Raw genomic sequence first — 14529 nt, 5'->3', positions numbered from 1 at the left:
TCTACTGCAAATCTAGCACCAGGGTTATGGGGAGCAGCATTGGGAAATTTTCCTCCCTTGTTGATCAGTGTTAATGGATTTATGTATTACTTTTCATAACAAAGCAGAGAAAAGGTATCTTTTCTGCCGATTAACAATGGCACAGGCTTCAAAGGGAATGGATCTGTGTTCCCTGTGAACTCGTATATTATCCATAAAACAGTTGCACAAAGCTGGATCGTTTCCCCACCCCACACCCACACATTTTGATGTTTCAGTTTGATGACTACAAATATTTCCTTTTTTCACCTCTACCTTAATGGCGAGAAAGGCCACCTGGGGACTAATGGAAACCTGGATATTGTTGCCCCTTGACACATCTTGATTCCATACCCGCACACAAACACACCAACAGAGAAACACACAAACACACACAGCCCTGTTTAACGTAGGAGGACAATGGCTGGAGACAAGCAGGAGTGGGGCAAACCGAGGACGCCTTTGAAAAGTACACCACCGACCAGCGGGCGCGGTGGGGGCAGACGTTGTGGGCGCGGCGCCACAGCACCCAGTGGAGCCACTGGGGCGGCGAGACGAGACGTGCCCATTCAGCGAGGTAAGCTGTCCCCATGCGTCACACCCCTGTCCTGTTCCATCCCACGGGCATCTATCCCACCTGAAATGCATCCTGAAACCAGATGGTGGACGCGCCCAGGTGCAACCGGAGCCCTCGCTGCTTTTCACCACCCCCCGGATACCTCTGCCACAGATATCTATCCATGTGATGGCTGGCGATGAGAGTGCAGCTCACACAAACATAGGAGAGGAAGGGCAAAACAGCGCCCTGCACACACAGGGCTGGAGGGACAGGCATACAGTTTCTGATAGATGACCTCCTGGTACAACATATAACACTCAGAGCCCTAAGAGCAGCTTCTGTGAGAACTGCAATGTAAAGTTTTAAAAAAAAAAAAAAAAAAAAAAAAAAAAAAAAAAAGAATAAACTGATGTTAAAACCAAAAGTGAAAAAGACAGAAAAACAGCAGTTTTATCTTGGGCAAACTTACAACACAGCCAGTGGGCAGAAAAACAAAAGTATCCTAATGATAAAAAGCTTGTTTTAACATTCATGTCATTATCTGGGTAAAAATGCAGACCTTTTGTAAACGTTTGCTTGAAGCATTTTCTAGGGAGCTCATGAAATGCCTCCTCCCAGTTCTTACGAAAACGCTAAAAGGTCCGTGACTCCCTACAGCCTGCAGTAAATTCCTGCACAGCGGTTATAAAGAGACCGAGTCTGGGCTCTGGTGCCGTGGTCTTTAACCGCTGGCGAATCACAGCGGGAGCTCTGGAGCACATACTAGAGCTGCTTTTCATCTGGTCCGCCGGGCCCCATTAGAGCCCAGGATGCCCTGGCGCTGCTTGCCACCCACGCCTCACCCCGGACTAGAACCCCCAGCCCCAGCCTCACACTCCGCCATCCCCATCCCCATCCCCACCGATATGCCCAGCTGGGATACTCACAGCAGCGGCACCTCCACAATCAGGTGAACCAGGTTGCAGATCATCTCCTTCAGCAGGTCTTCACTCTCAGCTTCTGCCCAGAGGAACAACTCATTAGTCTTTTCTTTAACTACTTCTAGAGTGAGACAACCAACAAAAGGACAAAGACCACGTAGCCTCTCACTTTGTTGGTTTAACAGCAGCAGCTCTGAGGGCGAAAACAGCAAAGCCTCAAAGCTTCTACTTACTTTTCATTTACTCTTTATATTGCAGAAGACGTTATTCTGATGTATATTTTTAGAGATATCATCATACACATTTGTGAGCGCCACAACTTTTCTGATTTTCCAATGCAATTTGTGATGTTACCAGCAGAGCTAATTTAAATACAATGAGTTGAAACTTAACATCTAAAAATAAAATTATAACATTAAGAAATGAATTTCTCAGCTGCAGTCAGTAGACAGCCTGCCAAAAGCACATTAGGGCAATACGAAAATTAATGAGCCCACAGGCAGCCATCCACAGATTGAGAGATTTAATTGAGAAACACACACAAACATAAAAAAAAATCTCTGATTTCATAATCACTGCATTATTACAGATGGCTTCTTTTGAAACCTATACTGTACATGACTGATGAATCGGAGGCTTAACAGAAAAGAAACATAACAGGCTGTTGAATCCAAGGGCTCTTCAAGGCAGAAGAGGTAGGGATAGCTTTAAACTAAGTAGCATCTCTTCAGAGGTGAGTACTCTTTAAACATAAGGAAACTGAATTTTACATTTTAATATGTGACAAAAATCACAGTGAAGAGTTATTTTGAGACAGCACACGTATAGAAAAAATTAAAAAATTAGTACAAAGTTTACTGTTTTATGTTTTCTACATTAGGAGCAATTTGTGGGTGCCAAAGAGGATGTGTTTTTCTTTAATATTGTCAATTTACTTACTGGGGTAGAAACCTCAGAGAATTCTGTACTTCCTCAGAAGAGCCCCTAGAAACAAGTGTTTGACTGAAATTTCCAGCGCTCTTCTTTAAGCCAAGCGAGCACCGAGGAGAAGCTGTGCTGAGGCACCACGTACACACGACGTCCGTGAGAATTCCCTCAACACGGCGTTGGCCAGGAGCAGAGTATCAGGGTACCAGACATTTGCAGAAACACAACTAGTATAACCACCATGAGCTGATTATGAACAGCAAGCAGGTTAATAATAATTACTCGAATCTTCCAATCACTTTTTTAGCCTGGCAAAATTATTTTTATCATTATTAAGTTATTAAGTTGACACCTTTACCCAAATGCATTACAATGTTAAGTTTGTACATTAAGCTACTTATCTACTTAAGCTATTTATGCAGGGTAATTTATGGGTGGCACGGTATCATGGCATCTGGGTGGTGTGAGAGAACATGGATTTGATCCCCGCTCAGTCTGTGTGGTGTCTCTGTATGGGTTTCCTCTGGGTGCTCCGGTTTCCTCCCACAGTTGAAAGACATGCTGTTCTGGAGGATTGGTGACGCTGAATTGCCTGTAGTGTGTGTGTGTGTGTGTGTGTGTGAATACCCTGCAATAGACTGGCGTGTCAGGGGTGTACCCCCCTTAGTCTCAAGCACAATGCTTCCGGAATAGGCTCCGGTTCACGGTGACCCTGTTCAGGACAAGCAGTTTTTGAAAATAGAAGGGCTAGATAGGTGAGTAATTTATACTGTGCCAATTCAGGATAAGTACCTTGCTTAAGGGTATTACTGTGGGATCAGGGATTCAAACCAGGGTTCTCTGATATCAAGGTGTCAGCTCTAACCACTACACTACCTAGGAATGGCATGAGAAGGCAAGTGTCACAAAGAACAACAGACTAAACTACCCCTCCTATTACGCTTGTCACCGTAAAACGAAAATGTACTGCCCATCTTTCACTATGGTGACAGAAAATAGAAGATTTTAAAATGCTGTCTTTGTTCAGTTCAATTGGCAATTTTACCAGCTGCACCAGCCTTGATGTTCTCAAGAGCAGAGGCAGTTATGTTCTTGTCATTCTTGCCAGTGCTTGTCCCCAGCCGTGCGCCCAGTGCTCCCTGCTGCTCCGAGAGCCGGTAGGAGGGAGGGACGAGGCCCAAGCTTACCGCAGGAGCCGGGCGCCCTCTGCTGGTACTCAAACTGCTGGCACAGCTCCTCCTCGTTCATCTCTCGGATGAAGACCTTGAGCAGGCAGCGGATCATGAAGAGTGTATTGTGCGCCTGCCAGATGAAGAGCTGACTGCGGAGACAAAAGTCGAGCAGGTGCAGAGGATCGTCAGCGGGTGCAACAGGCGACACGCTTCACAAGGGCTTCTTGGAACCGCACACTCGCATTCATATGCTGCTTGTCTGAACACACAATGCCTGGAAAGTGGAAGAATGCTCAAATACATATATGATGATCTATTCCACAAGGGTGGATGAGAGAAGAGAGGCAACTTGACAAAGATAGCGATATTATAAAAACAGATTAACAAAATATCAAGTGAGCAGAGCATCGGCAGAGAGGGGATTACTGACACGATGGCTGTGGGGTGAACAACCCTGACTCGTTGAAGACGTGTGCGGCCAGTTTGTTTTTTGCTTTGTTTTGTTTTTTCTGCTGCACCTTCGGGAAGGAGGGACTGAACGGCAGCCCACAGTCTCGCGCAGATTTAAACACCTGAGTGCACGCTTTCCAAACAACACCAGGTGTCAAGGACGAGTTGTGGAAACTAGAAAATTGGAATAAAGTTTGTACATCACCTGCATCATTTGTCTTTAGAAAGCTGTAAGCAGTCAAAAACACAAAAAGCCCCCTGGTTTTAAAAAGATCGCTTTGACAAGACCCTCCATAGAGTTGAATATGTATGGAAGGAACCTACAGCTGCGCCATCCGGACTCCAGTCCAGTTTTACCTTATTTGAGGTAAGTAGTACACATACACAATACGGTACATGACCTAGTGCTCACGTAGCACAGCGACCGGAACCACTGCCACGCAACCGAGTTCTGTCCACTGCAAAGGACTCGGGTTCAAATCCCCCCTGCTTTCCTGAAGTGGTACTGCAGCAAATAAGAGCTATATAATGGAAAAATAAGTAGCGTAATGTACAAATCTGACGCTGTAAGTCATTTTGGAGAAAAGCGTCAGCTGAAAGAATAAATAATGACAGTAATACGCATAGTAAACACGTTCTACAAGCACACGCACACACCCCCTGGACGGGACGCCAGTCCGTCACAAGCCACCCCAAGCGGGACTCGAACCCCAGACCCACCAGAGAGCAGGACCTGGCCAAACCCGCCGCGCCACCGCACCCTTCCTGTTCTACAAGCATAATGTTAATTTATACAACATTTACAGCATTTTTTTGAAGCAGCTTCCATTCGCTGTAGAATAGAAGGTTGAGTAAATTTAGCATCCTGCTTTAGTACCATGCTCCTAAGGCCCATGCATGGATGTCTCTACATCTCCACGTGGTAGACCAAGAGCAGACTTGACACCAGCACCACAGAGAAAACGCACTTTAAGACATGACTTATTCTCAGAGGCGCATCTGCAGCTTCCTGTTTAAATGATGAGCCCTCTGTGCTAATTACAAATCTAGTCCCACCAGAAGCTTTTGTCTCCTGCCAGAGATCCTATGGGATCTCCCCATGATGGCCGCCCCTGAGCAAGAAAAATCAGAAGGGTGTCATTATGGGGTGTAAAAATGCTCATTTTGATCGTTGACATCCAAGAGATAATTATTATCTAAGGCATGGGAGTTCTTGTTGGGAAGAAGAGCGAAGAAACAAAAACAAACTTTCAGCAGATATAGATACCTAAAGAGCACATACAATCAACCAAACAAATGTAGCAAAACATTTTTTATGAATTAGTCTTTGCATGTACTGACATGACTTCAATGTAAAATCACAATGATTTAAGGGAGAAGTGTGCGCAAACTTTCCTCTGAGACATGGCATTCCCTTCATACTCAGAAGAAGGAATAAGTAAGAAGATGTAAACTCTCAGAGTGAATAGCAGTATTGTTTGTGCGTGCAGGATATTGAGAAGAACTTAAAACAAAGAAAATATTTAAGGGACAGGATATCTTGATGTTTCCCATGACCGTAAGGAAGGTGTCATCAGTTAATGATCTAGCTTAGGAAGGAAGCAGAGAGCGTGGAGGAGTGCAGAGAAGGGAGAAGGTTCTAGGAAGAGCAAGGTGTGTGACCTGGTGTACCACTGCCCTGTGCTCCTTTTCCACTCTCCCAGCCTCGCTGCTTGTTTTCTCATACTTACTCTTGGCATTCTGTGGATATTTTCAACTCTCTGGTTCGTCCAAGGAAAACTCTCACGAGTGCTCCAAAGTTTCCTGTTCTGGGATTGTTTTCGACTGCCAAGCACAGCAAGTAAGGCGAAGGTGGATGTGGTCGGGGGTGGGGGGTGCAGAGGGGAGAAAGGGAAGGATTTGGAAAATATTAATGTACAAGGGACAGCTTTTGGCCCCACACAACAGCACTCTACAATGCAAGCTGCAGGTTGAAGCAGCAGCCACAAAGGCCAGTAATTTTTTTTTTTTTTTTTTTTTAAAAAAAAGAAAAGCTAAATTTATCCAGATATATTCATTACATAGCCTTCATCCTCATCAAATTTATTTTCTCCTTCATTACTTTAACTGACAATGTGGCTGAAGAAATGCCTCAAAAATATTCGTCTACGAGCCCAAATTAAAAACCTACTTGACAGCTCTTGATGACATTTGAACTTTACAATTAGTACATGGGTGACAGTCTGCTTCTGTGGAACTTTATTTGGACATCAGATCATCACAGCTGCAAAATACCAACCGAGCCTGTAATAACGGGGCCGGGCTGCATAAGCAGTTAAGCGCATATGCAACGTATGAACAAACTCTCAAGAAACGTACTCAGGATCTTGGCCAAGGGGGTGACAGCCTCTTCAAGAAGTTTGGAGTCACCGCTGCAAGGAGAGAAGCCGTCGGTCATTTGAGCCTTCAATGCGGCCGCAGGCACCTTTCATCTGGCGCTGCGGCACTTTCACGCGCTGCCTTGCGACAGCTCAGACAGCCAGTTCGCATGCGAAAGGAGCGCACGCAAAGCTAGCCGTCTGCCCATTTCACACAGGAACCTCATCTCACACACCCTTAATCAAGGACTAAAACACTGTGAATGAAGCCTGAACAAAGAAATGCTGGCGACAGAAAGGCTGCAACCTGCTGAGGGATTTGAGGGCAACTGTTGCAAAGCGAGAATTCCTCAACTTATACCAATGTTTTTCAGATTTATTTTTTTATCTTTAACATGCACGTTCACACTTTCTTCGCTGTAAGCATGGAGGTTCTCGGTTCTGGTTCCGTTGTGGTGGTTCCATTGCATTTTTATGAGATGTACGTTGCTTTGGAGAAAAGCATCTGCTAAATGAATGAATGTAAATGTAAATGTATCCGTTTTGTGAAATAATGGTCTGTGGAGGCGCGAACGTGGCCTGTGTTTATCCACCAAGCCAACAGATGGCAGTAAAGTGCATCCAAACAGAGCAGGAGTGAGGGCCTGGCCAACTTCAACTCCCTTAGACAGTGTTTACAGCCCATTTGTGCTGCCACTCAGTGTTGTTCATTCTAACAGCAGCGGTTATATAAAGGTGTGCTGTTACTATGGGGGTGAAAAAAAAAAAAAAAGAGACCAAGCTGAAGCAAGAAGGTGAACATTATGTATTTTCATGGGATAACAGGTGAAAAACGAGGCTTCAATAAGAGTTTGCTGAAATCATATGTTTCCTGTTCAGTAATTTCAAATGAAAATTTTAGTGCAGGTCAAAGTTTACACAAAATAAAGCACAATCAAGATTAACAGCTTTTTAAAAAATTCATGTAGCTGAGACTTCTACAAACCTACTACACTCTAAATAAACAGTGATGTTTGCGTTATTAATTTTTTATTCCCTGTAAATCACACCCTGCGATGGACCGGCTTCCTGTCCGGTGTGTATCTTGACGAGCCTGACTTCTGCAGTGGGTTCCGGAACACCGCGATCCTGACATGGACAAGTATGCGACGACAGTGAGCGCATTAGTGATTGCGACTTATTGATAAAAGTGACTTTGGAGTTATGAACAACACAAATTATGAAAAGTCCTCTGGTCCTAACTGTTTGTAAGCAGAGAAGCTGCTGTACATCCAAAAGAGAAAAAAAAGTTTCTTATTCCACTGAGATCGTCATTGCCTGATTACATCATGTTTTTATCAATTTGTATAATTGATAAAATTGATATTGATACTGTATAACTGGATTAATTGATATTTGTATAATTGATGTGACCAAAGTTACAGTCACTATGAGGTGTATGTCTCACACAAAGGCTGTAACAATCCTTTGGTTTAAATATTGATATATATAGCTGACATAATTATTTTATTGACGCTGAATGCTGTGTTTACTGGCACAACCAATAATTACAAAAGCTTTTCCTCTAAAATAAAAGCATTTGACAAGCAAAGATTTGTCTCCAGGAGACTAAAAACCACAATTTGCCCAAGAACAACTGGCCCAAATTGTGATTTGTTACTGACAGTGATACAGCCTGGGAAAATGAGTAACCATGACAACCTTGATGTTGCAGAACCCACGTTAGCCTTTGTTAAAGTGGATTATACAGTCTTTCATGTGATGTGGAAAAGCTATTTCGAGGGTTCATTACTGGCTCAGTCAGGAAGTATGTTCTATGTTCTCCAGTGAGTCCAAGGACCCATACTATGTCTCTCCATGTTGTGGAGCAAATGTACTGTGTTACTAAGAGACAGGGGGAGGGGGGAGGAGGGAGGAAGGAGGTGTAGCTGCAGCGGGTATTTTGGCAGACAGCTCTACATTACTAGACCTAAGACATTCGTTGCTCTTCCCACCGCTATAATAAAGACAATTCCCAAATACACCAGTACCTCACCTTACGATGACAACTGGTACAGGAAGTTTGTTCGTAACTCGATTTGTTTGTAACTCCAAAGTCACTTTTACCATTAAGTCATAATCAAGAAAGCTTAATGCATATATCCCTTGATTTACTCATGAGTTACATTGTGTAAACCTCAGAAAAAGTATTTTTTGTTTCTTATAGTTTTAAGACATTTTATTATTGTATTTAACTGGACCTAAATTAAAAACCTAAAATTTCCAAAAATAAAAAAAAACGTGTACAACATTGTATTTAATTCTTTTAATGTATTAATCTACACAATCAGAAAGCTCACTAACCCAGATGTAGACTTTATGACTTATGTTCTGTAAAAAATTCAGACATAGGTATAATAATCACTTTGTAAGATTTTATGCTAACATTTTTATCAACTTCAAGCTATGTTGCACAGCCAACATAGTCTGAGAAAGTAGAAATGTACAAGTTAGTGTGCGTTCTTCTAGCCATCAATACATCTGTTCATCCAGTTAGAATAACTGTTCGGTCCTGATCAGGGTCGCGGTGATCCGGAACCTATTCCGGGAGCACTGGGCACAATTCTGGGGGGACAACACCCCGAGTGGGATGCCAATCCATTGCAAGGTAGGAACACACACTAAGGGCAAATTGCAGTCACCAATTCACCTGAACCAGATACCTTTGGACTGTGGAGGGGGGGAACCAGCACACCTGGAGGAAACCCACACAGACACGAGGAGAACATGCGAACTCCACACAGGCTGAGTGGGCAGCGAACTCACGACCTGTCGCACCACCCAGGTGCTGTGAGACAGCAGCGCTACTGCTGCATCACCGTGCTGCGCCATCAATAGTGTTGTACAACGCAACGTGTACGTCGCACAAGTTTTATATTGGCAGTATCGGCACCGATTGCGTAGCTCTGACTGAGCGTGCTGCCGTGTGCGTTAACTTTGCCACTCGCCTGTTGGTGGGACTGGTAAAGGTGAAGGAGATGAGCTGGTTCCAGAACGGGTCATTTTCCGAAATGGCCTCCGTGCCCACCAGGGCCCTGAGGCTCTGGTTCTCCGAGAGGTCGCCGATTTGGCTGGTGTTCGCTCCCATCTCCTGATGCTGGAAAGGCCCCGTCTCACAGCTTCATGTCCAACGACACCCTGCCCTGCGAGACACACACACACAAGCCCGCATGGTGTAATATACCGACCATCTAAATATTTATTCACCCTATCAATGACACATTTTACGTTCCTTCTGATTTCTCCCATTCAGCTCATCAAGTAAGACTTTACCACATTTTCACACTGAGCAGAGAACTAAGCAGGAGGGGGCATCACAGTTAGCACTGTTACTTTGCAATCAAAGGGGTCTGAGTGACCACTCCAGCTGCAGTAAAAATACCCAGCTCTATAACAAGGTAAATCACCGTAAATAACACTGCATTACAAGCCTAACAATTTTAGCTGCCCTCTGAGAAAAGTGTGGACTAAATGGAGAAATAAGAAGAGGTCAGAGGAAAACGACACATTCCTCCAGTAGCTGGTCTGTTTTTCCTAAGTTAATTATCCCAACGGAACAGCAACGTCGCGTTGATGCAGGAAAAAAATTATTAGGTGAGATGTGATTAGTGGTTTAAAACTGTGGTCAAGGGCAGCACCGATAGAGAGACTAAACAGTGAGAACCTAACAGTACATATATACATATGACCACACACACAGTTTGAGGAAAAAAGGAGTATACTGTAAGCCTATTACTGCTCTTCAGCAGAGAGACTCACATCCATGTTATTAAACAAACAGTTCTGAAAAATTAGAGGGAGGGGGGAAAAAAAAAAAAAAATCAGCCCCCTTTTTTGTTTTTTATTCAAATGGAAATCTTTGTTCTTTATTCTAATAATAATAATGACAGCCAGAGATTAGTGACAGTAAAGTAAGCACTGTGCTTTTGTAACACGACTAGAGTTAATTTCAGCGGCATAAAAAAAGAAAAAAAAAAAAAACTTTGTAGATCATTACACTTTATTTTATGCATATTATAAGAGTATAGATGTCACTCGTTGGAGCAAAACTACAATTTAGATTGTCCGCGGTTTCAATTATTCAAAATACTCTTTTGATCCATTGTCATATCATTGTCATCCAAAGAGGTCACTAGTGTGTACAGAAAAATGTTATTTTATTCAAATAAAAAGGAGAAATATGGCATGCAATCTCCTCTTTTCCAGGCAGAACTACTCCAATTATGGAAAACCAGAGTCAGCTGTAGCACCTGATTTACTCCCGGTAAACTAGGTGAAGAAACTTACCGTCCAAATGTTCAGTGGGCTAACAGTCAGATATCCAGCTGAGCACAACTCAGTCCGCAAGGACTGCAGTTTCCTGCCACCACTCTACACACAAACAAAATCTACATCAAGGGAACAGAATTGTGCTGCTCAAGGACTATTTTCATGTCCCTGGTCAGATACTTTCCAAACAATATCTTCAGCGAATCACTGAAAACCAGCCTGAACTCCAGAGCTTAAGCATTAATATCAATAACCACTCAGCCTGAGCAGGGTCACAGTGATCTGGAGCCTATCCTATAAGCATTGGGTACAGTGTGAGGTACACCCTGGGCAGGATTCCAGTAATAAATGGTACAATAAAATACATAAATAACTAGGTATTCTATTCTACTTATTATGACACTTTATACATGTTAATAAAATCCAAGGGGTCTATGATTCTTATACTGTATGATATTATGACTAAATGGTACAAAGACCAGTAATATTATTTTACTGCCTGGCCAAACCTTTGGATGCAGCTTCCTTGATAGGAAAGGTGATTGGACACGTTACTCCAGTACATCAAGTCATGCAGTCAGGCTTAGTAAAGCAAGACTACACCTGGGACTTAGGCAAGAGCCTGTAAACACACACACACTTTCTGAACCGCTTGTCCCATACGGGGTCGTGGGGAACCGGAGCCTACCCGGCAACACAGGGCGTAAGGCCGGAGGGGGAGGGGACACACCCAGGATGGGACGCCAGTCCATCGCAAGGCACCCGCAGCGGGATTCAAACCCCAGACCCACCGGAGAGCAGGACCCGGTCCAACCCACTGCACCACCGCACAGCCTGTAAACAATCAATTCAAATTCAACACTACAACATATACCTCTAATATATATTTTGGCCACGTTTCACTTATTTTATACACCCTGTAATTACCCTTAACTACCCTTGCTATTGAAACTGTTGTTTGTGAGACTGGGATGAAAGAGTGGTGAGAAAGTGAAGAAGTGTAGGTACAACGGCATTATTATGGGCGCACGTTGGGGCCAGCTTTTAATGGCTACAACTGTAAAATTTAAGTGCATATTACAAAAAAGACTGATCCAAATATAACCACATATAAGGCAGATAGTGTGCAATTCATTCACTTTAATACAGAACACAATTTAAGTTCTGTCAATATCCATTTTGAAAAACCGCTCATGCAATATTCAGCCGTGACCATGTAATGATTTCCACGAATTCCTGTTAGTTACCCTCTTGTGCGCACATTTCAGGGCGCTTAGTGTGCAGACTAAACATCCACGAGTGATAAAAACGAATTCCTAAGGTTGGGAAGAGAAAAATGCGCAGGCCACACCTTAGTACACATCCTGGCAACCGGTCTTTTCTGACATGAGCAAATATGCAGAGGAGCTTAAGACGTCCTGTCAGTTTAATTTTTACAACGCACAATCCAATACGGACCTCATGTAAACATCCCAATAAAGGAACACGGGACAACGGAAAGCTGTGTCTGGAAGTTAATATTTCATAAATGTGCCCATAAAAGTAGAGTTAACCCAAGAGTTTCATTTCTCCGAGCACCGCAAAAATGACGACTGGTCACGTACTCAATGCTGGTACGACGTGCATCTGCTGATGAGCAAAACACTCCGTGCTTCTGGGTTAACAGTCCATGATTCTTATTAACCCTTATTTAATAGACATTAAGGTGACTTACGACGACTGATGGATGATTTTACCCATTTATACATCAGGATGTTCTTATTCTTACTGCATCGATTTAGAGAAATTACCTTGATTGGGGGTACTAAGGTATGAGTGGGATTTGAACCAGCAACCTTGTCACTAGAACTAGGAAGTTTGACCATGTAACACCAGTACTAAAATCGTTGCATTGGCTCCCGGTCGCATTTAGAGTTGATTATAAAATCCTACTTTTGACCTATAAGGCAGTACATGGCACTGCTCCAGCTTGTCTTTGTAAGATGATTAATTTTTATATCCCAGGACGATATCTCCGTTCATTAGATGCAGGTTACCTTAAAGTGCCTGTGATCAATAAGACCTCAGTAGGAGGTCGCGCCTTCAGTTATAGAGCACCTAAACTGTGGAATAGTCTACCAGTTACTGTCAGAAATGCCCCGTCTGTTTCTGTTTTCAAATCCCGACTAAAGACTTACATGTTCACTCAGGCATTCCACCTTGTAATGTAATTCCATCCTGCCTTGGTTGTTTATTCTATCACCTTTACAAAAACACATTTTAAATTTACTTAAGTAACAAATTACTAACTCTGTCCTATCTTCTCGTTGAGCACTACCTCGCTACATAAGACCTGAGGAGGCCAGTCAGCGGTGACAGACGAATCCCGTGCTAACAGTGGATGATGTCCATCCGCCATGATGGACGAGACGTTCCATGTTGAGCTGGGGATCCAAGATGCCATTTAGCAAGATAATCATTATTACTTGTTACACTGGCTTACAATTGTTACTTTCTAGAATGCCCAGGAGGGGTGGGCAACCACTGGCCCATAGACCCCCAAAGGTTTTTTCTCCATCAGCCTTCAGTTGGGAGTTTTTGTTCCTTTCCCCGGTGGCCAGTAGGTAGACTTATAGCTCTATAATAAGTTCGTCATTATGGTAGCCAGTAGTCGACTGTCTTCTTTGTTTGAATCTGATTTTCTTGCCTTATGCCTGTGTTGAAGCGGTCCGCGTCACTGCGTGAGAAGAGCGCTCTATAAAAATAAATTGAACTGAACCGAATTGAACCTTGAGACCGTAAGGCCTCAGACCGATACTCTACAATACGTGCCGTCCGCTCATTTTCCATCCCGCTAGGCCTTCCCCTTACAAATCCGAGAATCCTGAAGGTTGTTTGAAACGAGCCGCCGGCGTACGAATAAACTGCAGGAACTTAGAGAAGCAAGCAAACTACACAAGGGATTGATTGGCAGCGGCCCCGCAGCAGGACCGCTTCGTTTGACCCAAAGCAGACAACCAGCCCAAGGCAGGACTGATTCAGCAGCGGATTCTTCTAGATAATTATGCTTGCTTGGGCAGAACGTGAACTGACACAGTAAAACACAGTACACGCAACCTTTTTCTTTTTGCGAGACCAACATACCGTATGCAGCCTGAGAAGAAGAGAACACGACAAAGCAGAAGACAACCTTTTCACTGCAAAACTATCATTCAGGGCTACAGCTACAACAAGAAGATGAAGAAACAGGCCAGTCACCAGTGTGGAACCTCCTACCAGCAAAGGAACTGACAAAACTAACTGCTATGGCAGTCACTGCCATATGTTCCTTTGCAGGACTGTACTTATTATATGTTTTATATAATATGCATTATTGTTGTTCTCCTTGCTTAACTTAACTTTAAGTTCTGCTTGACCGTGATGATCATGACATGTATTAACGTCACGTGTGTCGCCATGAACACTGATGGAGCTCAGTTCAGTGGGAAATCATCATGACAGCCAGCCTGATGCGAGCTCAGGTTCATTCAATACAACATTATCTTTGCCACGCCCGGCCTGCATTAATACTCAGAAACATGTATATTAAGGAGACGGTGCATCACGACATCCTGTTTCTTAAGTTAAGTTCGCTATCTCGTACCTGCCAAGAAGTGCCTGCCGATCGACGCAATCAATGACACGTGTTTTTCTTGACAGTTGCTGTGGCCGCTGGTGCTGTCCGTCTCGTCTTCTCTTTGGTCGGACAGAAACGGTACTGTTTATTATTAAGTGAATTCCGATACTAAGATATCAGCCAGTTTCTCATCTAATCCTCCATGTTTCCACGTCGCCACAGC

The 14529-nt window shown here is 43.5% G+C and overlaps 1 protein-coding gene across 2 annotated transcripts in view; it reads right to left on the bottom strand.

Moving 5' to 3' along the window:
- The window catches only part of dym (dymeclin), an 84436-nt gene extending 69907 nt beyond the window's left edge, over positions 1-14529 (bottom strand). Inside the window, exons 1-6 of one of the 2 annotated variants that reach the window (XM_018755313.2) lie at positions 14334-14529; positions 9391-9585; positions 6405-6457; positions 5777-5870; positions 3612-3745; positions 1504-1576 (exon numbers count right to left, since the gene is read on the bottom strand). In XM_018755313.2, coding sequence (XP_018610829.2) covers positions 1504-1576; positions 3612-3745; positions 5777-5870; positions 6405-6457; positions 9391-9530 — 494 coding nt within the window. In that variant the 5' untranslated portion in view covers positions 9531-9585; positions 14334-14529. The remainder of the gene's footprint in view (positions 1-1503; positions 1577-3611; positions 3746-5776; positions 5871-6404; positions 6458-9390; positions 9586-14333) is intronic. The other variant, XM_018755322.2, reaches the window with a different exon arrangement.

The sequence above is a fragment of the Scleropages formosus genome, chromosome 6 (assembly GCF_900964775.1).
Source record: "Scleropages formosus chromosome 6, fSclFor1.1, whole genome shotgun sequence".
In the NCBI taxonomy this organism is placed as follows: Eukaryota; Metazoa; Chordata; class Actinopteri; order Osteoglossiformes; family Osteoglossidae; genus Scleropages; species Scleropages formosus.
The sequence above is the reverse complement of the archived record's forward strand: the minus strand, read 5'-3'. Positions and strand labels throughout refer to the sequence as shown.